The sequence below is a fragment of the Manihot esculenta genome, chromosome 4, assembly GCF_001659605.2.
Source record: "Manihot esculenta cultivar AM560-2 chromosome 4, M.esculenta_v8, whole genome shotgun sequence".
NCBI classification, from domain to species: Eukaryota; Viridiplantae; Streptophyta; class Magnoliopsida; order Malpighiales; family Euphorbiaceae; genus Manihot; species Manihot esculenta.
Window position 1 is genome coordinate 11,080,277 of NC_035164.2, and position 26,302 is coordinate 11,106,578.

General features: G+C 42.4%; 1 protein-coding gene across 1 annotated transcript; it reads right to left on the reverse strand.

Annotated features, from left to right (window-relative positions):
- Positions 1–938: 938 nt before the first annotated feature.
- LOC122723443 lies at positions 939–1,661 on the reverse strand. Its single transcript, XM_043955589.1, has one exon. The coding sequence runs from the start codon at positions 1,659–1,661 to the stop codon at positions 939–941; it is 723 nt and encodes a 240-aa protein (XP_043811524.1).
- Between the last annotated feature and the right edge of the window lie 24,641 nt (positions 1,662–26,302).

Genomic DNA, 26,302 nt, shown 5'->3' on the forward strand with positions numbered 1-26,302 from the left:
TTGGATTCTATGACAAAAGACATACCAATTTCTCATGGAAGTAAGGAGCTGTAAAAAATTTTATTTTATTATTATTATTATTATTTTATTTTTTTTTGAATAAAATGATGCCAATACTGGAAATCATAAAAAAAAATTAAATCTGAGAAATAATTTAGCAAGTGCAAGTGCTGAGGATCATAAAAACAGACCAAGTGTTTATAGGCTTGGGCAAGTCTCTAGCTCAAACAACAAAAATGCAGAGAACAATTAAAAACAATTCCAAAAAATTTTCAAAACACAGCAAAAATATATTCAGAATATATTCATCAATCAATCTCATAAAAAAGAATACTTTTATTCCCATACCATATCTCCCTCCACACTTACTCCTCATATTGTCCTCAATGTGGAAAAATTTAATCAAACGGGAAAAGTTCACAAAATAAAATAAAAGTAAGTCAAGGAGAATTTCCCCGAGGAGTAAAATCGCATAGAACTCAAGCTGGTGGTGGTTGGTGTATGGTGTATGGGCAACTCCAAGTGAGGGTGAATAACGTCCAATTTGGCATCAATATGGTGCATGTTCTGTCTTGGAGTTACTTCAGGATATCTGCTTTCACCTCCCATTCTTCCTCATCATCATCACTCATTAAGTCATAGACAGGCGTCTTACCTTTTGTCTGTGAACAAGTCTGGTGTGTGGCTGTGACCGGCAAGGAAAGCTCCAAAAAGGTTTTCTAAATTTCTGAATTGCCCAGAAGATCTAATCTGCTTCAAAAATAACAAATAAATTAATTAAAACTAAAAAATTAAAAGAAAACTTACTTGTGACTCTACAGGCTTAGACAAGCCTGTAACCTTGGGTTGCCTCCCAAACAGTGCCCTTGTTTATTGTCCTAGGCTGGACAGTGGTATGTTAAGTTTCATCCACTTTCATCTTCGTATTCATTCAACACCTAAATTAACTTCATTACTTTTAAAGTATTCAACTTGGAGGTGATTATGATTGGAAGTGTGTTATCACTTCTCAAAAATGCATATTTCAAATGAGCTGGAAGCATTTTTAACTCAAGTTCTGGTGCATTATGGCTCAAAGTGTCTAATGAACGGATTGTTTTTATGATTTCCTCATCGAGTTTCAATGTGCTACTGTCAGGGCATTCCATTATCAAGTTTTCAGTTAAAACTACCTCCAACTTATCTTCCTTGCTTAATTCACATGCTTTTTGAGCGAGAGGATCAACTACATCTATGCTGTAAAGAGAAAAATTATCGTCAGAATACTTCATTGCATCGTAGACATTAAACTTTACCTTTTCTCCATCTAACTCCATTGAAAGCGTGCCTTCGTGCACGTCGATCTTCGTTCTAGCTGTGCTAAGGAATGGTCTTCCTAGCAATAAATCTGCAGAGTTAGATGAACTGTCATCTTCCATATCCAAGACAAAGAAGTCTGCTGGGAAGATTAATTTTTCCACTTGGACCAAAACATCTTCCAACACGCCCTTAGGATAAACTATTGATCTATCGGTGAGTTGGAGTGTGACTCCTATTTGTTTCAAAGGACCTGCATCTAAAGACAAATAAATTGATAGAGGCATAACATTTATGGAAGCTCCTAAGTCACATATTGCCCTTTTGATTTCAAGGTTTCCAACTTTACATGATATAGCAAACATGCCTTTGTCTTTATATTTTTGCGCAATTTTTCTTTAGAGTACAGCTGACACATTCTCCCCTACAGCAAACATGCCTTTGTCTTTATATTTTTGCGCAATTTTTCTTTAGAGTACAGCTGACACATTCTCCCCTACTTTAATCTTTTCAAGCCTGTACAATTTTCTTTTATTAGTGCAAAGGTCTTTTAGAAATTTCGCATACCTGCGTATTTACTTTATGGATTCAAGAAGGGGTATGTTTACCTGGACTTTGCGAAAAATCTCCAAGATCTATTTCTCTTCCTTTTCTCTCTTTGTTTGTGCAAGTCTTTCGGGAAAAGGTGCACGTATTACCTGTTGATAGAGCATATTTTAGCCTATATTATCATGATCTTATTGATATTTATTTGCACCTATTCTATCTAATTTTGTAGTTTTAAACATGTTTTGCAAGTATTAGGTGTAAAGAAGCAATTTGGAGAAAATGCTCTTAAAAATACCAAAAAGTGCCAAAATTGGAAAAGCCACCTTCGGCAGCTCTTTCGGCGGCCGAACCTTCGGTCCAGAGGCGAAACTCAACCTCCTTCGGAAGCACTTTCGGGAGCCAAAACTGCCAGTCATCTTCGGCGGCACTTTCGGCGACCGAACTTTCACTCTAGAGACGAAAGTCACCTTGTGCCGCCGAACCTTGCGTTTAGAGCAGAAAGTCCTGCCTCCGAAACTTAACTTAGGCAGCTGAAAGTGCCCCCGAACAGCCTCCTTCCTATTCAATGAGCCAAATCTTGGAGATCACATGTTTCCTACATAGTGCCATGCTCATTCAAAATTCAAATCAAGGCTCCACCTTCCTCATTAGTGCATAAATCTTCTTGGACACACCATGGACAGCAATTAAAAGACCAAAATGCCCAACCTTGCCCTCACATGCACACATAAGGCCAAGGGCACTTTGGGCAAATCTCTACAAGATGCATGGACAACCACCAAACCCTAAGGAGCCTCTCAAGATCTATTTAAAGGCTTCAAGAAGATCAAGAACTCATCATCTCCCATCAAGGATTGATCAAGAATTCGGCAAGGCTTCTCCTAGGCCTCCTCCACCTTAGTTCTTCATCTTTTTGCTTTCTTTTCTTTGATTTTCTGTTTTGGTTAAGCCATGAGTGGCTGAAACCCTTATTCTAGTTGAAGTTTGGTTGAAACTAAGGTTGTTTAAAAGGTTGTGAGATCTGAACATAAAGTGTTTGATTTTGGTTTATTCAATATTCATGCAATTGTGCTTAATTCCAAGATTACTTTGTTGTTTTGATCAAATTGGCCATTTGATTCTTGATTGCAAAGTTAATTGATTGTTGGTTAGGATATTTGTTAGTCCGCAATTGCTGGAAATATTCTGTCCATAGAACACTTGGTGTAAAAACTAGGGAATTGCATGATCTAGCACCATCTTCAAGCGTTTGGAGTAGCTAGGGTTGGATCTTTCTAGTTCTTTATGCAATTGACAATTGTTTTGATGCCTTTGGCCCAAGGACGTACCTTGGCAATTTGTTGATTAGTAATTGATTAGAGGATGTTCCTTAATTAATTTGTTCTTAAGGAAAGACATGGTGGTGTGAAGCGTTTTCTATTCCCATAACTAACCTATTGATTCAATCAAGGTAATCTAAGTTTCAATGATCAACCCAAACAACCAAAGTGGATCCATATCTTCAACTAGACTTTTCTCATATTGATTTCCTCTTTTATTTTAATTACTTGTTGTTTTAATTGCTTTCAATAGTTGTTAGTCAAATCATCTCAAAACCCCCCCTTTTTTACTTTATTGCACTTTACTTTTATTCTACTTTCAATTACTTGCTTTCAATTGTGTTCCCAATTAGTTCTCTTGGTCTTGATTGAGAAAAATAAATAGGTAATCAATTCTCTGTGGATTCGATCCTTCACCACTATCTGCAGTTGTAAATTGTTGATAACCAAGAAGGTTATTTTTGATCGGCTTCGACAACCGCACTGTCAAAGATTGGCGCCGTTGCCGGAGAATTGATTTTACTTGTTTGTTTATTTTTCTTTCATGACCAGGTCTGAGCATAGGGACACTCTGCCCTTTGATCCAAAAATTGAACGCACCCTCAGAAGGCTAGGAAAGCAAGCCTCTACACCTGAAGAACATTCTGCCCAACCTTCGGCCGCCGAACCATCCCAACATTCGGCCGCCGAAAGTCCTTCACTCCAGCAACCTAATCTTGCACCAATGGCAGAACCCCAAGCACCAGCTGCTGCCCCCAATGGACAAGCTGTCCAGAATCAAATAGTTCAAGAAAATCCAGCAATAAGACCTCAAGTGCCAAGGGAAAGAACCATGAGAGAGTTAGCAACACCTATAGGTGATCAAGCACCTCTTTGCATCACCTATCCACCTCTTACAGTTCCCTTTGAACTCAAGACAGGTTTGATACATCTACTCCCTAAATTTAGAGGTGGAGAGAACGAAAATCCACACAAGCACCTAAAAGAATTTAGTATTGTTTGTTCATCCATGAGACCTCAAGGGATCTCTGAAGATCATGTTAAATTGAGAGCTTTTCCCTTTTCATTAGATGACTATGCTAAGGATTGGTTATTTTATTTGCCACCTGGATCTATAACTTCTTGGGATGATATGGTCCAAACCTTTTTGGACAAATACTTCCCACCATCTAAATCAATTGGCATAATAAGAGAAATCACTAGCATAAGACAAAAACAAAATGAGGACTTGTATGATTATTGGGAAAGGTTTGAAAGACTATGTACAGGTTATCCACAACATGATATGTCAGACAAGACCCTTATACAATTCTTCTATGGAGGATTGATTCCATCAGAAACGAAACTCATAAATGTAGCTTGTGGAGGATCCATCCTATACAAGTCACCAAGGGAGATGAAGGAGTTGATATCTACTCTTGCAGCCTCATCTAGGCAGTATGGAGAAGAAAGGCAACTACAAAGAGCCAATGAGGTAAGTTTTCCCACTATCTCTAAACTAACATCTGTTATGAAAAATATTGTCGTAGATGTTGTGCAACAGATGCAAACACCCCAGCCACCTAGGCCATGTGGGATTTGCTCATATGTAGGACACCCGACTGATCAATGTCCTATACTCCAAGAAGACCACCAGCAAGCAAATGCCATTGGAGGGTACCATAACCAGCCCAGACATGATCCGTACTCAAACACTTACAATCCTGGCTGGAGAGACCATCCCAATTTCAGCTATGGAAGGGCCAACAATACCCAGAACTACCAAAGAAATCAAGCCCAACCAGCACCTCAAAACTCTAATCCAAGCCTTGAAAAGATGATGGAGACACTGATAAGCACCATGCAAGGCGTGCGACAAGACCTAGGACAAATGACCACCTCTATAAGCCAACTGCAAACCCAAGGCAAACTCCCTTCTCAAACTGAAACTAACCCTAGACAGAATGTCAGTGCCATTACTTTGAGAAGTGGCAAAGAGCTTCAAGATGCTAGTCATGAGCAAGAGAAGGAAGTTGCACCAAAGACACCTTCTGCGCAAGAACCAAGGCCGCCTGAAGCCTCTCCATCACAATCTGAACCACCTCCTGTGCACAAGACTGATCCAAAAGTAAGTTTTCACATTCCACCTCCTTTTCCAAAAAGATTTGAAAGAACGCAAAAAGAAAAAGAAGAAAAGGAGATCCTTGAGACTTTTAGAAAAGTGGAAATCAACATACGACTGCTAGATGCTGTCAAGCAAATTCTTAGGTATGCAAAATTTCTGAAAGAGCTTTGCACAAATAGAAGAAAGCTTGCTGAAAGAGAAAAAGTAAGTGTAGGTGAGGTAGTTACTGCTGTTATTAAAAGAGAACTCCCTACCAAATGCAAGGACAAAGGTATGTTCGCTATCTCTTGTAAGATTGGGAATGTTGGTATCAAGAAAGCCATGTGTGATCTTGGTGCATCCATTAATGTCATGCCTCTCTCCATCTATAGATCTCTAAATGCATGTGCACTAAAAGAAACAAGAGTTGTGATACAACTAGCTGATAGATCTGTGGTATACCCCATAGGAGTTCTAGAAGATGTCTTAGTCCAAGTAGATGAACTTGTCTTTCCTGCTGATTTTTATGTAATTGATACTAAGGAAGATAGTTGCAATACTAGTTCTGACATTCTTCTTGGACCTCCTTTCTTAAGTACTGCTAGAACTAAAATCGATGTGCATGATGGTACTCTTACCATGGAATTTGAAGGGGAGGTCATTAAGTACAATGTCTATGATGCCAGAAATACCCACATGATATGTCCCCAGTTTATGGCCTTGATATTATTGATTGTTTAAGCCAAGATGTGTTTAATGAGAATGAAGATTGTATGCTGGATGATGATCTTTGCAGGACTGAAAACCTGAAACTGAAAGAAGCCATCTGCAGCATTCAGCAATTAGAGGTAACGCAGACAGAAGACATTCGGCCTCCGAACACAGCCTACATTCGGCCGCCGAACCCCACTGCCCTTCAGACACCAGATTCTGTTGCACCACTTTTGCAACACATTGCGCAGAAGGAAGACGTCCTTCGGCCGTCGAACATCTCTCAGCCGCCGAACCCAACCGACTTTCAGAAGCCGAATCCATCGCCACAGTTCATTGCGCAAACTGAAGACCTTCGGCCGCCGAACTCAGACACTTTTCGGCCGCCGAACCTCTCACAGCAGTCTCCAACGCAAGCAAGCTCTTCCATCCCGCCTCCTTTACAGTCAAACCCAGAACAGTACCTTCCAGATTCTGAAGAGTGTAAGGATGATCTCCTTGAACAAATCTTCCTTGCCCAGTCTGATGAACCATGGTACGCAGATATGGTAAACTACTTGGCCAAAGGTAACTTACCTTCTGACATGCCAAAGCACACTAAAGATAAGATAAAAAAAGATGCCAAATACTATGTTTGGGATGAGCCATATTTGTGGAAACATTGTGCTGACCAAATGATAAGGAGATGCATTCCTGATCAAGAAATAGCCTTTGTACTCACTTTTTGTCATTCATATAGGTTTGGAGGACACTTTGGTCCAAGGAAAACTGCTCATAAGATATTTGAAAGTGGCCTATTTTGGCCCACAATGTTTCGAGATGCCTTTCTGTTCTGCAGGTCATGCGTTAGATGTCAACAGACTGGAAATCTGAGCAAAAGAAATCAAATGCCACAGAACCCCATCATGGTCTGTGAGGTATTTGATGTTTGGGGCATAGACTTCATGGGACCATTCCCACCATCCTTTGGATACACTTATATCATCCTTGCAGTGGATTATGTGTCCAAGTGGATGGAAGCTAGAGCAACTAAGACTGATGATGCCAAGGCAATAGTAGACTTTGTAAAGACCAACATCTTTGCCAGACATGGAGTACCAAAAGCAATCATCAGTGATAGAGGGACCCATTTTTGCAATAGGGTGGTGGAAAGCCTTCTCAGAAAACACAATGTCATACATAGGACATCCACAGCCTACCACCCTCAAACAAATGGGCAAGCTGAAGTCTCCAATAGGGAAATCAAAGCCATCCTTGAAAAGACGGTCTCCCCAAACTGAAAAGATTGGAGTACAAGATTAGAAGATACTCTATGGGCCTACAGAACAGCCTATAAGACCCCCATAGGTATGTCTCCCTACAGATTGGTCTATGGAAAAGCTTGTCACCTCCCAGTTGAGCTTGAACACAAGGCATATTGGGCAGTAAAGAATTGCAACATGGACCTTAAGGAAGCTGGACACCACCGCAAGTTGCAACTGCAAGAGCTAGAGGAAATAAGACGAGATGCATATGAGAACTCTTAGAACTACAAAACAAAAACCAAAGCCTCCCATGACAATCATCTTTCAAGAAAACAATTTGAGGTTGGTGATAAAGTTTTACTCTTTCACTCTCGGTTGAAATTGTTTCCAGGGAAGCTACGGTCTAGGTGGATTGGACCATTCATGGTAGAACATGCCTACCCACATGGAGCTGTAGACATCAAAAGCATAGAAACTGGAAAAATCTTCAAAGTGAATGGACATCGTCTGAAACCATACTTTGAAGGATTCGCAGTACAAGTAGTGGAAGAAATTCCACTACAACCTCATTCTGCCTAAGTGATCAGGCCATGCACACCACACCCCAGGGGAGTATTCAGATTCCTTTGTTCTCTTTTTCTCTCTCCTTTTACATTGAGGACAATGCATGATTTAAGTGTGGGGGTGCATACCTTCTTCTTCATCCTCCCTTCTTCTTCTTCCTCCCCTTCTCTTCATCTTTTTCCTTTATCTTCTGCGATTTTACATGCTTTCAGATTGCAAAATTTTTTTTTTCTCCTTTCAGTCTTGCATTTCTTTCAGTTAATTAGCCACAGTTGAATTTTAATTTGTTTATACTTTCAATAAAACACACACAACCACAACCTTCTTCTTCTTTTATTTTACTCTACTCAAACTGATGAACTATGTTGGATGATTTTGTCTTTCCATGACCCCATTGATGTGATAACTCTTTAAACTTATATTGAATCAATTGCAGTGAGTTGTATTCATGTTTGAGAATTGCCTCTTGAATTGAATCTTTGAGTTTGCCATGGTGAAAAATATATTGATGACCCTCAATTGATGAGAATAAATTGAAAGTTGTGTGAATGAACTTAATGTGACTTGATTTAGCAATTGGTGTTGATTTGCCCAAATCATTGAGAGAAAGAAAATTCAGCAAAGGCAAAGACCTCAAAAGCACAAATTCAAAAACTGTTCCAATGGTCAAAAGACTATGAACAAGGCTAGTAGCCACTTGGATAGGTGACCAACTGAAAAATATAAACCATGACATCAAAAATAGGTTGGTGACCTTTCCAAGCAAAATCAAAGTGCAAAAGTCTGAATAAAGTACTTCAAGGTAAGGACAAGTCAATCCAAAAGCTAGAGAAAGTCTTATCTAAACAAATCAATGTGCATGTATGGTCTCTCTTGAGGAAAACAAATCCTAGCCATGGTAAGCAAAGGGAAACAAGGAAAGAAGGTAAGTAATCTTCATGCATATATTCTTCACTGCAATGATTCAAAATAGGGGTTTAGAGTAAGAGCTTAAGTGGAAATAAGGATCTAGAGCAAAGAAAGCTTATTTGACTATGTTTATTTGCTTGAGGACAAGCAAAAGACTAAGTGTGGGGGTATTTGATAGAGTATATTTTAGCCCATATTATCATGATGTTATTGATATTTATTTGCACCTATTCTACCTAATTTTGTGGTTTTAAACATGTTTTGCAAGTATTAGGTGTAAAGAAGCAATTTGGAGAAAATGCTCTTAAAAATACCAAAAAGTGCCAAAATTGGAAAAGCCACCTTCGGCAGCTCTTTCGGCAGCCGAACCTTCGGTCCAGAGGTGAAACTCAACCTCCTTCGGAAGCACTTTCGGGAGCCAAAACTGCCAGTCATCTTCGGCGGCACTTTCGGCGGCCGAACCTTCACTCTAGAGACGAAAGTCACCTTCCTTCGACGGCACCTTCGGCCGCCGAACCTTGCGTCCAGAGCCGAAAGTCTTGCCTCTGAAACTTAACTTAGGCGGCCGAAAGTGCCCCCGAACAGCCTCCTTCCTATTCAATGAGCCAAATCTTGGAGATCACATGTTTCCTACATAGTGCCATGCTCATTCAAAATTCAAATCAAGGCTCCACCTTCCTCATTAGTGCATAAATCTTCTTGGACACACCATGGACAGCAATTAAAAGACCAAAATGCCCAACCCTTGCCCTCACATGCACACATAAGGCCAAGGGCACTTTGGGCAAATCTCTAAAAGATGCATGGACAGCCACCAAACCCTAAAGAGCCTCTCAATATCTATTTAAAGGCTTTAAGAAGATCAAGAACTCATCATCTCCCATCAAGGATTGATCAAGAATTCGGCAAGGCTTCTCCTAGGCCTCCTCCACCTTAGTTCTTCATCTTTTTGCTTTCTTTTCTTTGATTTTCTGTTTTGGTTAAGCCATGAGTGGCCGAAACCCTTATTCTAGTTGAAGTTTGGTTGAAACTAAGGTTGTTTAAAAGGTTGTGAGATCTGAACATAAAGTGTATGATTTTGGTTTATTCAATATTCATGCAATTGTGCTTAATTCCAAGATTACTTTGTTGTTTTGACCAAATTAGCCACTTGATTCTTGATTGCAAAGTTAATTGATTGTTGGTTAGGATATTTGTTAGTCCGTAATTGCTGGAAATATTCTGTCCATAGAACACTTGGTGTAAAAACTAGGAAATTGCATGATCTAGCACCATCTTCAAGCGTTTGGAGTAGCTAGGGTTGGATCTTTCTAATTCTTTATGCAATTGACAATTGTTTTGATGCCTTTGGCCCAAGAACGTTCCTTGGCAATTTGTTGATTAGTAATTGATTAGAGGACATTCCCTAATTAATTTATTCTTAAGGAAAGACATGGTGGTGTGAAGCATTTTCCATCCCCATAACTAACCTATTGATTCAATCAAGGTAATCTAAGTTTCAATGATCAACCCAAACAACCAAAGTGGATCCATATCTTCAACTAGACTTTTCTCATATTGATTTCCTCTTTTATTTTAATTACTTGCTGTTTTAATTGCTTTCAATAGTTGTTAGTCAAATCATCTCAAAACCCCCATTTTTACTTTATTGCACTTTACTTTTATTCTACTTTCAATTACTTGCTTTCAATTGTGTTCCCAATTAGTTCTCTTGGTCTTGATTGAGAAAAATAAATAGGTAATCAATTCTTTGTGGATTCGATCCTTCACCACTATCTGCAGTTGTAAATTGTTGATAACCAAGAAGGTTATTTTTGACCGGCTTCGACAACCGCACTGTCAAAAATTGGCGCCGTTGCCGGGGAATTGATTTTACTTGTTTATTTATTTTTCTTTCATGACCAGGTCTGAGCATAGGGACATTCTGCCCTTTGACCTAGAAATTGAACGCACCCTCAGAAGGCTAGGAAAGCAAGCCTCTACGCCTGATGAACATTCTGCCCAACCTTCGGCCGCCGAACCATCCCAACATTCGGCCGCCGAAAGTCCTTCACTCCAGCAACCTAATCTTGCACAAATGGCAGAACCCCAAGCACCAACTGCTGCCCCCAATGGACAAGCTGTCCAGAATCAAATAGTTCAAGAAAATCCAGCAATAAGACCTCAAGTGCCAAGGGAAAGAACCATGAGAGAGTTAGCAACACCTATAGGTGATCAAGCACCTCTTTGCATCACCTATCCACCTCTTACAGTTCCCTTTGAACTCAAGACAGGTTTGATACATCTACTCCCTAAATTTAGAGGTAGAGAGAACGAAAATCCACACAAGCACCTAAAAGAATTTAGTATTGTTTGTTCATCCATGAGACCTCAAGGGATCTCTGAAGATCATGTTAAATTGAGAGCTTTTCCCTTTTCATTAGATGACTATGCTAAGGATTGGTTATTTTATTTGCCACCTGGATCTATAACTTCTTGGGATGATATGGTCCAAACCTTTTTGGACAAATACTTCCCACCATCTAAATCAATTGGCATAATAAGAGAAATCACAAGCATAAGACAAAAACAAAATGAGGACTTGTATGATTATTGGGAAAGGTTTGAAAGACTATGTACAGGTTGTCCAACCCATGATATGTCAGACAAGGCCCTTATACAATTCTTCTATGGAGGATTGATTCCATCAGAAACGAAACTCATAAATGTAGCTTGTGGAGGATCCATCCTAGACAAGTCACCAAGGGAGATGAAGGAGTTGATATCTACTCTTGCAGCCTCATCTAGGCAGTATGGAGAAGAAAGGCAACTACAAAGAGCCAATGAGGTAAGTTTTCCCACTATCTCTAAACTAACATCTGTTATGAAAAATATTGTCGTAGATGTTGTGCAACAGATGCAAACACCCCAGCCACCTAGGCCATGTGGGATTTGCTCATATGTAGGACACCCGACTGATCAATGTCCTATACTCCAAGAAGACCACTAGCAAGCAAATGCCATTGGAGGGTACCATAACCAGCCCAGACATGATCCGTACTCAAACACTTACAATCCTGGCTGGAGAGACCATCCCAATTTCAGCTATGGAAGGGCCAACAATACCCAAAACTACCAAAGAAATCAAGCACAACCAGCACCTCAAAACTCTAATCCAAGCCTTGAAAAGATGATGGAGACACTGATAAGCACCATGCAAGGCGTGCGACAAGACCTAGGACAAATGGCCACCTCTATAAGCCAACTGCAAACCCAAGGCAAACTCCCTTCTCAAACTGAAACTAACCCTAGACAGAATGTCAGTGCCATTACTTTGAGAAGTGGCAAAGAGCTTCAAGATGCTAGTCATGAGCAAGAGAAGGAAGTTGCACCAAAGACACCTTCTGCGCAAGAACCAAGGCCGCCTGAAGCCTCTCCATCACAATCTGAACCATCTCCTGCGCACAAGACTGATCCAAAAGTAAGTTTTCACATTCCACCTCCTTTTCCAAAAAGATTTGAAAGAACGCAAAAAGAAAAAGAAGAAAAGGAGATCCTTGAGACTTTCAAAAAAGTGAAAATCAACATACCACTGCTAGATGCTGTCAAGCAAATTCCTAGGTATGCAAAATTTTTGAAAGAGCTTTGCACAAATAGAAGAAAGCTTGCTGAAAGAGAAAAAGTAAGTGTAAGTGAGGTAGTTACTGCTGTTATTAAAAGAGAACTCCCTACCAAATGCAAGGACAAAGGTATGTTCACTATCTCTTGTAAGATTGGGAATGTTGGTATCAAGAAAGCCATGTGTGATCTTGGTGCATCCATTAATGTCATGCCTCTCTCCATCTATAGATCTCTAAATGCATGTGCACTAAAAGAAACAAGAGTTGTGATACAACTAGCTGATAGATCTGTGGTATACCCCATAGGAGTTCTAGAAGATGTCTTAGTCCAAGTAGATGAACTTGTCTTTCCTGCTGATTTTTATGTAATTGATACTAAGGAAGATAGTTGCAATACTAGTTCTGACATTCTTCTTGGGTGTCCTTTCTTAAGTACTGCTAGAACTAAAATCGATGTGCATGATGGTACTCTTACCATGGAATTTGAAGGGGAGGTCATTAAGTACAATGTCTATGATGCCATGAAATACCCACATGATAAGTCCCCAGTTTATGGCCTTAATATTATTGATTGTTTAAGCCAAGATGTGTTTAATGAGAATCAAGATTGTATGCTGGATGATGATCTTTGCAGGACTGAAAACCTGAAACTGAAAGAAGCCATCTGCAGCATTCAGCAATTAGAGGTAACGCAGACAGAAGACATTCGGCCGCCGAACACAGCCTACATTCGGCCGCCGAACCCCACTGCCCTTCAGACACTAGATTCTGTTGCACCACTTTTGCAACACATTGCGCAGAAGGAAGACGTCCTTCGGCCGCCGAACATCTCTCGGCCGCCGAACCCAACCGACTTTCAGAAACCGAATCCATCGCCACAGTTCATTCCGCAAACTGAAGACCTTCGGCCGCCGAACTCAGACACTTTTCGGCCGCCGAACCTCTCACAGCAGTCTCCAACGCAAGTAAGCTCTTCCATCCCGCCTCCTTTACAATCAAACCCAAAACAGTACCTTCCAGATTCTAAAGAGTGTAAGGATGATCTCCTTGAACAAATCTTTCTTGCCCAGTCTGATGAACCATGGTACGCAGATATGGTAAACTACTTGGCCACAGGTAACTTACCTTCTAACATGCCAAAGCACACTAAAGATAAGATAAAAAAAGATGCCAAATACTATGTTTGAGATGAGCCATATTTGTGGAAATATTGTGCTGACCAAATGATAAGGAGATACAATCCTGATCAAGAAATAGCCTCTGTACTCACTTTTTGTCATTCATAGAGTTGTGGAAGACACTTTGGTCCAAGGAAAACTGCTCATAACATACTTGAAAGTGGCCTATTTTGGCCCACAATGTTTCGAGATGCCTTTCTGTTTTGCAGGTCATGCGCTAGATGTCAACAGACTGGAAATCTGAGCAAAAGAAATCAAATGCCACAGAACCCCATCATGGTCTATGAGGTATTTGATGTTTGGGGCATAAACTTCATGGGACCATTCCCACCATCCTTTGGATACACTTATATCATCCTTGCAGTGGATTATGTGTCCAAGTGGGTGGAAGCTAGAGCAACTAAGACTGATGATGCCAAGGCAATAGTAGACTTTGTAAAGACCAACATCTTTGCCAGACATGGAGTACCAAAAGCAATCATCAGTGATAGAGGGACCCATTTTTGCAATAGGGTGGTGGAAAGCCTTCTCAGAAAACACAATGTCATACATAGGACATCCACAACCTACCACCCTCAAACAAATGGGCAAGCTGAAGTCTCCAATAGAGAAATCAAAGCCATCCTTGAAAAGACGGTCTCCCCAAACCGAAAAGATTGGAGTACAAGATTAGAAGATACTCTATGGGCCTACAGAACAGCCTATAAGACCCCCATAGGTATGTCTCCCTACAGATTGGTCTATGGGAAAGCTTGTCACCTCCCAGTTGAGCTTGAACACAAGGCATATTGGGCAATAAAGAATTGCAACATGGACCTTAAGGAAGCTGGACACCACCGCAAGTTGCAACTGCAAGAGCTAGAGGAAATAAGACGAGATGCATATGAGAACTCTTGGAACTACAAAACAAAAACCAAAGCCTCCCATGATAATCATCTTTCAAGAAAACAATTTGAGGTTGGTGATAAAGTCTTACTCTTTGACTCTCGGTTGAAATTGTTTCCAGGGAAGCTACGGTCTAGGTGGATTGGACCATTCATGGTAGAACATGCCTACCCATATGGAGCTGTAGACATCAAAAGCATAGAAACTGAAAAAATCTTCAAAGTGAATGGACATCGTCTGAAACCATACTTTGAAGGATTCGCAGTACAAGTAGTGGAAGAAATTCCACTACAACCTCATTCTGCCTAAGTGATCAGGCCATGCACACTACACCCCAGGGGAGTATTTAGATTCCTTTGTTCTCTTTTTCTCTCTCCTTTTACATTGAGGACAATGCATCATTTAAGTGTGGGGGTGCATACCTTCTTCTTCTTCCTCCCTGCTTCTTCTTCCTCCCCTTCTCTTCATCTTCTTCCTTTATCTTCTGCGATTTTACATGCTTTCAGATTGCAAAATTTTTTCTTTTCTCCTTTCAGTCTTGCATTTCTTTCAGTTAATTAGCCACAGTTGAATTTTAATTTGTTTATGCTTTCAATAAAACACACACAACCATAACCTTCTTCTTCTTTTGTTTTACTCTACTCAAACTGATGAACTATGTTGGATGAGTTTTTCTTTCCATGACCCCATTGATGTGATAACTCTTTAAACTTATGTTGAATCAATTGTAATGAGTTGTATTCATGTTTAAGAATTGCCTCTTGAATTGAATCTTTGAGTTTGCCATGGTGAAAAATATATTGATGACCCTCAATTGATGAGAATAAATTGAAAGTTTTGTGAATGAACTTAATGTGACTTGATTTAGCAATTGGTGTTGATTTGCCCAAATCATTGAGAGAAAGAAAATTCAGCAAAGGCAAAGACCTCAAAAGCACAAATTCAAAAACTGTTCCAATGGTCAAAAGACTATGAACAAGGCTAGTAGACACTTGGATAGGTGACCAACTGAAAAATATAAACCATGACATCAAAAATAGGTTGGTGACCTTTCCAAGTAAAATCAAAGTGCAAAAGCCTGAATAAAGTACTTCAAGGTAAGGACAAGTCAATCCAAAAGCTAGAAAAAGTCTTATCTAAACAAATCAATGTGCATGTATGGTCTCTCTTAAGGAAAACAAATCCTAGCCATGGTAAGCAAAGGGGAACAAGGAAAGAAGGTAAGTAATCTTCATGCATATATTCTTCACTGCAATGATTCAAAATAGGGGTTTAGAGTAAGAGCTTAAGTGGAAATAAGGATCTAGAGCAAAGAAAGCTTATTTGACTATGTTTATTTGCTTGAGGACAAGCAAAAGACTAAGTGTGGGGGTATTTGATAGAGCATATTTTAGCCTATATTACCATGATCTTATTGATATTTATTTGTACCTATTCTACCTAATTTTGTGGTTTTAAACATGTTTTACAAGTATTAGGTATAAAGAAGCAATTTGGAGAAAATACTCTTAAAAATACTAAAAAGTGCCAAAATTGGAAAAGCCACCTTCGGCAGCTCTTTCGGCAGCTCTTTCGGCGGCTGAACCTTCGGTCCAGAGGTGAAACTCAACCTCCTTCGGAAGCACTTTCGAAAGCCAAAACTGCCAGTCATCTTCGGCGGCACTTTCGGCGGCCGAACCTTCACTCCAGAGACGAAAGTCACCTTCCTTCGGCGGCACCTTCGGCCGCCGAACCTTGCGTTCAGAGCCGAAAGTTCTGCCTCCGAATCTTAACTTAGGCGGCCGAAAGTGCCCCTGAACAAGCTCCTTCCTATTCAATGAGCCAAATCTTGGAGATCACATGTTTCCTACATAGTGCCATGCTCATTCAAAATTCAAATCAAGGCTCCACCTTCCTCATTAGTGCATAAATCTTCTTGGACACACCGTGGACAGCAATTAAAAGACCAAAATGCCCAACCCTTGCCCTCACATGCACACATAAGACTAAGGGCACTTTGGACAAATCTCTAAAAGATGCATGGACAGCCACCAAACCCTAAGGAGCCTCTCAAGATCTATTTAAAGGCTTCAAGAAGATCAAGAACTCATCATCTCCCATCAAGGATTGATCAAGAATTCGGCAAGGCTTCTCCTAGGCCTTCTCCACCTTAGTTCTTCATCTTTTTGCTTTCTTTTCTTTGATTTTCTGTTTTGGTTAAGCCATGAGTGGCCGAAACCCTTATTCTATGTAACGACCCTAAAATGGACCGTCACCGGCGCTAGGATTCAGGTCGGCTTAAGGCCGCCAGAACCCGTAGCAAGCCTGCTATACTCTCTGTGTACCTGTAAATCTCATACATGATCATACATTCTCTGTGAAAATAAAAATTCGTTTCTGAACCAAGGCTTAACCTGTGCATGCACTATCTCTGTACTCTGTAATCTGTACTCTGTACCCCTGACTAGAGCTTGCTCTAGATGGGTTAACTCATACCTGTTAAGCCTGGTTTTCACATACAAGAAAACATATATACATATACAGATCATGTACAACACATACATCACTAGGTTAAGCAACTATTACATCTCTTTCATATTACATGTCCACTCTAAGCTCTGCTGACTGTCCCTGTACACTGTACACTGACCCTGCAAAACTGGGGTTAAGGGAGTGGGATGAGCTCTACAGCCCAGTGAGGAGAACAGTAAAACAATGCATTAAAACATGATCTTATGGAATGCGTCATAACACATACATTTCACATCAAGAGTAAACCTGTCACCACATAGTCCCAGTAACTCTGTGCCAGGGCGTAGTCAAAGGCTCCTGGACTTCCTGTCATATATGTATATGTGTATATAACACCATTGTACTTACCATTGCCAGGGCGTAGTCAAAGGCTCCTGGACTTTACTATATACCTGCCAGGGCGTAGTCAAAGGCTCCTGGACTTCGCTATACTTGCCAGGGCGTAGTCAAAGGCTCCTGGACTTCCTGTCTGCGACTATGGGATCATTCAGCATTTACCCACACCAACAAATAACTATGCAATGCAACATATTCGTGATTACTAATGCACTCAACCTATGGCATAATCATGATGCATGAGATATGCTAAAAGCAGTTTATGATTCAATTATAAGTCATATGTTTAGTTCCACTCACCTCTGGCTCTGGACTGACTTTGCAGGTTCAGTAAACTCTGGAGCAGTACTCACTGCTGCTCTCTCTGGTTCCTCTGGTCTGTATAAGCACATAAAGACGCAAATGAGGGACCAAACTACCTTAAGAATAACTCTACTAAACTACCCAAGAAACCCCTTAATCTCACTCTACAACTCATGCAAAACATGCAAAAGAAAAACTGGACAGAACACTTTCGGCGGCAGGTTCGGCGGCCGAATGTCCTCTCCAGAGACGAAACTCAAGCACCTTCGGCGGCCGAAACTCAATCTTCGGCGGCCGAACCCTTTCGGGGGCAAGCTTCGGGGGCCAAACCTCACTCCAGAGACGAAAGTCTCACACCTTCGGCGGCACCTTCGGCGGCCGAATCCCCCAAACAGAGCCGAACATACAAAAACACTCAGGGGCAAGCTGTGGCAACCAAGCCACCATGCAGGAGGTTCGGCGGCCGAATGAACCTTCGGCTGCCGAACCTGAGTTCATCCAGAACTCAGCTTCAAAGGCAAACCATCTTCTCCTTCCCTTCAACCACTCAAAACATATATACGCCAACTCCTCAACATACATATACTCAAGTATATGATCACAGGGGTCCAAAACTATCTAATAACCCCAAACAACAAATCAAACATAACACTGAAACATGTATACATGCATAAATCATCAAAACCACTACTTCTCCCTTAAACATGCATCTCGCTCCCTTAACTTCCATAAAACCTTCAGAAAACACATAAACAGGTTCAAGAGCATTACTTACCTCCTGGAACAAGAAGCTGAACACTCTGAACTAAGAAAAACGGACCAACTCTCTTCAAACTCTCAAACTTTCACAAACTTGAACTTTGGAACTCCAAAACCTTCAAACACCTTAACCACACACCAAAACGTTGCATGAGCTGGTAAAGAGGTGCAGATAAGTCATGGGAGACGTGGCCAATCTTCTGGACAGGGGTTGGAACCAACACCTGTCCAAATGCTGACTAAGGATGGCACAACAGCTGGCTGAGCAACTCAGCTTCGGCTGCCGAATCGCATGCAAAACCATGCAACATTCGGGGGCCGAACCTGAACTTCGGAAGCCGAACATTGGGCACTTTCTGCGGCCGAACTTACCTTCGGCGGCCGAACTTGGCAAAAGTCTCCATAGACTTTTCTCTTCCAACCTCACACCAATTCAACTACAAAAAACACCTTAAAACACAGCATAACACTATAGGAAAACACAAATCCTACCCTTCTATAGAATGTCGACATCCCGGATCTCACCGGACAGTAGAATTCCGATGCCGGACTCCAGCCGGATATTACATTCTCCCCCCCTTAAGAACATTCGTCCTCGAATGATCCTAAAACAAATAACACATGAAACGGAGGAAACTAACCTCAAAACAAATATGGATATTGCTGAAACATCGACTCCCGCGTCTCCCAAGTGCACTCTTCTAGATTATGGTGGTTTCACAGGACTTTCACCATCGGAATCTCTTTGTTCCTTAGCTGTCTGATCTGCGTGTCCAGAATCCGCACTGGCTGCTCTATATAGGTGAGATCTGTATGAATCTCCACCTCAGGCTCACTCAGAACCTGATTCGGATCTGACACAAACTGTCGTAGCATAGAAACATGAAAGACCGGGTGAATTCTCTCCATAGAAGCAGGTAAATCCAGCTTATACGACACATTTCCGATCCTCTGCAACACCTCAAAGGGTCCAATGTACCGTGGAGCTAATTTACCCTTCTTCCCAAAACGAACCACTCCCTTCATCGGAGACACTTTCAGCAATACCATACTACCTTCCTGGAATTCTAACTGCTTCCTGCAAACGTCTGCATAACTTTTCTGTCTACTCTGAGCTGTCCTGATTCAATCTCTGATCTAGGGCACCACGCGACTCGTAAGCTCTACTAACTCTGGCCCTGCAAGAGCCTTCTCTCCTATCTCTTCCCAACAAACAGGGGATCTGCACTTCCTCCCATACAAAGCTTCATAAGGAGCCATCCCTATGCTAGCATGATGGCTGTTATTGTAGGCAAACTCCACCAAAGGTAGATGCTGCCGCCAAGAACCGCCAAAGTCTAACACACATAATCGAAGCATATCCTCTATGGTCTGGATGGTCCTTTCTGACTGTCCATCAGTCTGTGGGTGGAAAGCAGTACTAAAATCTAATCTCGTGCCCATCGCACTTTGCAGACTCCGCCAAAAGCGGGAGGTAAACTGAGGTCCTCTGTCTGAAATTATAGACACTGGAACTCCATGTAATCTCACTATCTCATCCAAATAGACCTGTGCCAACTTATCCACAGAATAGTTACTCCGTACTGGAAGAAAATGAGCAGATTTCGTGAGTCTGTCCACAATTACCCATATCGAGTCTATCCTGTTGGACGCTACTGGTAAACCTACTACAAAATCCATGGCTATGTTCTCCCATTTCCACTCTGGAATCGGTAATGGGTTAAGCATTCCGGCTGGTTTCTGATGCTCTAATTTCACCCTCTGACAAACCTCACAGGCTGTCACGAACTGCGCCACTTCCTTCTTCATGGCTGGCCACCAATAGACCCTTTTCAGATCCTGATACATCTTGGTGGCTCCTGGGTGAACACTATACCTCGCATTATGAGCTTCCCTCATAATGTCTTCCTTCACATTGCCCCTATCTGGTACACAAAGTCGACTCCCATAGCGAAGGATCCCTTTGCTGTCAAATCTGAACTCTACACTATTGCCTGACTGAACAGTCCTGGCAATTTTCATCAACTCAGGATCCTCATGCTGTCTCTGAGCTATCTGCTCCAGAAACACAGGTGTCACTCTCATCTGTGCTATCAACGCACCTGTACCAGACAACTCTAGCTGTAATCCCTCGTCAAAGAGCTTATAAAGCTCCATCACAACTGGTCTTCGCTCTGCTGCTATATGGGATAAACTGCCTAGTGACTTCCGGCTTAGGGCGTCTGCGACAACATTCGCCTTACCCGGATGATACTGGATTTTACAATCATAATCACTGAGCAATTCGACCCACCTTCTCTGCCGTAAATTCAGCTCTCTCTGACTTAAGATGTACTGTAAACTCTTGTGATCGGTGAAGATCTCGCATTTAACCCCGTAGAGGTAATGCCGCCACATCTTAAGTGCAAAGATAACTGCTGCCATCTCTAGGTCATGGGTAGGGTAATTCAACTCGTGCTTCTTCAACTGTCTAGAAGCATAAGCTATTACTCTATCACTTTGCATCAAGACACAACCCAATCCCACCCGAGACGCATCACAGAACACTGTGAACTCTTCATTACTGACAGGCAGAGCTAACACTGGTGCTGTGGTCAATCTCCTCTTGAGCTCTTCAAAGCTCGCTTCACACTGGTCTGACCAGATAAACTTCTGGTTCTTCTGAGTCAATTTGGTCATAGGAGCTGCTATCTTTGAGAAGTTCTGAACGAACCTCCTGTAGTAACCTGCCAGTCCCAGAAAGCTTTTAATCTCAGTCACTGTCGTGGGTCTGGGCCAGTTAGCTACAGCCTCTATCTTCTTGGGGTCTACCTCGATACCCTCTGCTGATACCACATGTCCCAAGAAGGCAATGCTCCGTAACCAAAACTCACACTTCGAGAACTTGGCATACAAACCATGCTCTCTCAGTGTCTGCAAAACGATCTTCAGATGCTGGGCATGCTCCTCTGCATCTCTGGAATACACTAAGATATCATCGATAAACACAATGACAAAGTGATCCAGAAACTCACTGAATACCCTATTCATGAGATCCATAAATGCTGCAGGGGCGTTAGTCAACCCGAACGGCATCACTAAGAACTCATAATGCCCATATCTGGTCCGAAAAGCTGTCTTAGGCACATCTGCCTCTCTGACTCTCAGCTGATGATACCCAGATCTCAGATCTATTTTCGAGAAACAACCTGCGCCAGCTAGCTGGTCAAATAGATCATCAATCTGAGGTAAGGGATACCTATTCTTGATAGTGACCTTGTTCAATTGTCTGTAGTCGATACAAAGTCTGAGGGATCCATCCTTCTTTCTGACAAAGAGCACTGGAGCACCCCAAGGTGAGGTACTAGGGCGGATGAAACCCTTATCTACCAAGTCCTGTAACTGTTCTTTTAACTCTGTTAACTCAGCTGGTGCCATCCTGTAGGGAGGAATAGAGATAGGTCGAGTACCTGGCAGTAATTCAAGTTCAAACCCTATCTCCCTATCAGGTGGTAGTCCTGGCAAATCGTCTGGGAACACATCGAGAAACTCTCGGACTACTGGTACTGTGGCTGGTTCCCTCACCTGACTGTCTAGCTCCCTCACATGAGCTAGAAACCCCTGACAACCCCTCCTAAGCAAACGACGAGCCTGAAGGGCTGAAAGCATACCTCTGGGTGTACCTCTCATGTCTCCTCTGAAGACACACTCTGACCCATCCTGGTCTCTAAGACTCACTAGCTTCTCTCGACAGTCCAACGTAGCACTATATGTAGATAACCAATCCATCCCTAGAATGACATCAAAATCCGTCAAATCTAGAACCATAAGGTCAGCTGGAAGGTATCTACCCTCGATAAACACTGGACTGAAACGACAGACTGACACTGCCACTGATGGGTCACATCTAGGTCCACTGACCCAGAGAGGATACTCTAACTCAGAACTGATCAAACCCAATCTCTCTATGGCTCTCGAAGCAATAAAGGAATGAGAAGCACCGGGGTCCATCAAAGCATACACATCTGAACACCCAATGATGAGATTACCTGACACCACTGTGTTCGACGTGTTAGCCTCCTCCTGTGTCACTGTGAAAATCCGTGCTGGGGCTACCGAATTTCCACCTCGGGAACCTGCTGCTGAAGTAGAGGCTGCCCCTCTCCCTCTACCTCTGCCACTAGTCTGAGGCATGACTGGAGCTGCTGGCCGTACAACTGGCTGTACCACACTGCCTGAACTCATCTGCTGGGATGGTGCAAAAGTCATCTGCGGACAATCCCGAGCAATATGCCCTTCCTGTCCACATCGAAAACAAGCTGTAGATCCCAACCGACAAACTCCTCCATGTGGTTTTCCGCATCGTCTGCAGACTGGAGCTGTGCCAGAGCTTGAGCCACTACCTATTCCCAGACCTGATTTGACTTTACTCCAGAACTTACTCTTTGTTCCTTTTGCTCTATCCCACCTTTTACTGCTTGGTGTGGGGGCTTTAGACCCCGAAGCCTGTGCCTTTGACTGTTTCTGAATATTGGCACTAGCTTCCATTTTCCTGGCTGCGTCTACTATGGTATGGAAACTCTCCTTTTCTGCTGGAAGAATCAAGGAAGCATACCTGGGATGCAATCTCATAGTATATCTCCTTGCTTTCTTCTGATCAGTATCATAGGCTTGACCCACGTACTGAAGCAGATCCAGGAACTTATCTGTGAATTCATCAACACTCATCTCATCTGTCTGTCTCAACTGTTCAAATTCAATTACTTTCATCTCCCTCGAACTGTCAGGAAAAGCCCACCCTGCAAACTCATTGACGAACTCTCCCCATGACATGCTGTCCATTCTAGGCTCCACATAATTCTTAAACCATTCTCTGGCTTTCTTGCATTTTAATGTGAAACCTGCCATCTCAATGGCTCTCCTATCATCTGCTCCCAATTCACTGGTTATCATCCTAACTGCTCTGAGGTAATCAAATGGATCATCTCCCGTGTTGTATTTAGGAGCATCCAATTTCAAGTACTCCGTCATTTGTACTTTACCTCCAGATGAGCTAGGTTGATGTTTGTCAACAACAGGGGCTACTGGTTCTGGTGGTGGTACTGGTTCATTTGGTTCTGGGTGTGCTGCACTTGGATGGGTAGGGGAAGAGGGATACATAGGATATGGTGGATAATAAGGATAAGGCATATAAGGTATATAAGGAGGATATGGCACAAAACTCGAGTACTCCGACATACCTTCCCTCGGATACGCTGGATAGCCAAAACCTGAGGTCTGAGCACCTCCCTGCGACTCTCCCATACCTTCCTCAAAACTGCCTATACCCATGCTGTCATCTCTAGACTGATCAATCTCCATAGCTTCCCTCCTTTCCTCTGATCTTCCTCCCCTAGCTGTTCCTCTTCTGCTCTCGTCGACAGACCTTCTAGGGTCTATTGACGTACCTTCCCTGCTAGATCTCTGAGACCTTGCCCTTGGCAATGCAGGAGGACGAGCAGCTGGTCTCTCATTCTCTGGTGGGACTCCAGTCAATCGAGCTGATCGACGAGTTCCTCGCATCTTTACTTTCTGGAAACACAACATATAACTACGTTACCACATAAACATCACATATCAATCATACACATGCAACACTCATGGCATAGCATAGCAGATAGGACTCAACACCCTATCCTAGTGGACATGATTTCCTATTGTGCTTAACCACTTCTACCCTCTATGAGCCCGACACTGTCTCTATAGGTCCGATCATGTGAACCTAGGGCTCTGATACCAATCTGTAACGACCCTAAAATGGACCGTCACCGGCGCTAGGATTCAGGTCGGCTTAAGGCCGCCAGAACCCGTAGCAAGCCTGCTATACTCTCTGTGTACCTGTAAATCTCATACATGATCATACATTCTCTGTGAAAATAAAAATTCGTTTCTGAACCAAGGCTTAACCTGTGCATGCACTATCTCTGTACTCTATACTCTGTACTCTGTACCCCTGACTAGAGCTTGCTCTAGATGGGTTAACTCATACCTGTTAAGCCTGGTTTTCACATACAAGAAAACATATATACATATACAGATCATGTACAACACATACATCACTAGGTTAAGCAACTATTACATCTCTTTCATATTACATGTCCACTCTAAGCTATTACAGATCTCTTTACTTTTCCTGTATTCTGCTGACTGTCCCTGTACACTGTACACTGACCCTGCAAAACTGGGGTTAAGGGAGTGGGATGAGCTCTACAGCCCAGTGAGGAGAACAGTAAAACAATGCATTAAAACATGATCTTATGGAATGCGTCATAACACATACATTTCACATCAAGAGTAAACCTGTCACCACATAGTCCCAGTAACTCTGTGCCAGGGCGTAGTCAAAGGCTCCTGGACTTCCTGTCATATATGTATATGTGTATATAACACCATTGTACTTACCATTGCCAGGGCGTAGTCAAAGGCTCCTGGACTTTACTATATACCTGCCAGGGCGTAGTCAAAGGCTCCTGGACTTCGCTATACTTGCCAGGGCGTAGTCAAAGGCTCCTGGACTTCCTGTCTGCGACTATGGGATCATTCAGCATTTACCCACACCAACAAATAACTATGCAATGCAACATATTCGTGATTACTAATGCACTCAACCTATGGCATAATCATGATGCATGAGATATGCTAAAAGCAGTTTATGATTCAATTATAAGTCATATGTTTAGTTCCACTCACCTCTGGCTCTGGACTGACTTTGCAGGTTCAGTAAACTCTGGAGCAGTACTCACTGCTGCTCTCTCTGGTTCCTCTGGTCTGTATAAGCACATAAAGACGCAAATGAGGGACCAAACTACCTTAAGAATAACTCTACTAAACTACCCAAGAAACCCCTTAATCTCACTCTACAACTCATGCAAAACATGCAAAAGAAAAACTGGACAGAACACTTTCGGCGGCAGGTTCGGCGGCCGAATGTCCTCTCCAGAGACGAAACTCAAGCACCTTCGGCGGCCGAAACTCAATCTTCGGCGGCCGAACCCTTTCGGGGGCAAGCTTCGGGGGCCAAACCTCACTCCAGAGACGAAAGTCTCACACCTTCGGCGGCACCTTCGGCGGCCGAATCGCCCAAACAGAGCCGAACATACAAAAACACTCAGGGGCAAGCTGTGGCAACCAAGCCACCATGCAGGAGGTTCGGCGGCCGAATGAACCTTCGGCTGCCGAACCTGAGTTCATCCAGAACTCAGCTTCAACGGCAAACCATCTTCTCCTTCCCTTCAACCACTCAAAACATATATACGCCAACTCCTCAACATACATATACTCAAGTATATGATCACAGGGGTCCAAAACTATCTAATAACCCCAAACAACAAATCAAACATAACACTGAAACATGTATACATGCATAAATCATCAAAACCACTACTTCTCCCTTAAACATGCATCTCGCTCCCTTAACTTCCATAAAACCTTCAGAAAACACATAAACAGGTTCAAGAGCATTACTTACCTCCTGGAACAAGAAGCTGAACACTCTGAACTAAGAAAAACGGACCAACTCTCTTCAAACTCTCAAACTTTCACAAACTTGAACTTTGGAACTCCAAAACCTTCAAACACCTTAACCACACACCAAAACGTTGCATGAGCTGGTAAAGAGGTGCAGATAAGTCATGGGAGACGTGGCCAATCTTCTGGACAGGGGTTGGAACCAACACCTGTCCAAATGCTGACTAAGGATGGCACAACAGCTGGCTGAGCAACTCAGCTTCGGCTGCCGAATCGCATGCAAAACCATGCAACATTCGGGGGCCGAACCTGAACTTCGGAAGCCGAACATTGGGCACTTTCGGCGGCCGAACTTACCTTCGGCGGCCGAACTTGGCAAAAGTCTCCATAGACTTTTCTCTTCCAACCTCACACCAATTCAACTACAAAAAACACCTTAAAACACAGCATAACACTATAGGAAAACACAAATCCTACCCTTCTATAGAATGTCGACATCCCGGATCTCACCGGACAGTAGAATTCCGATGCCGGACTCCAGCCGGATATTACATTCTAGTTGAAGTTTGGT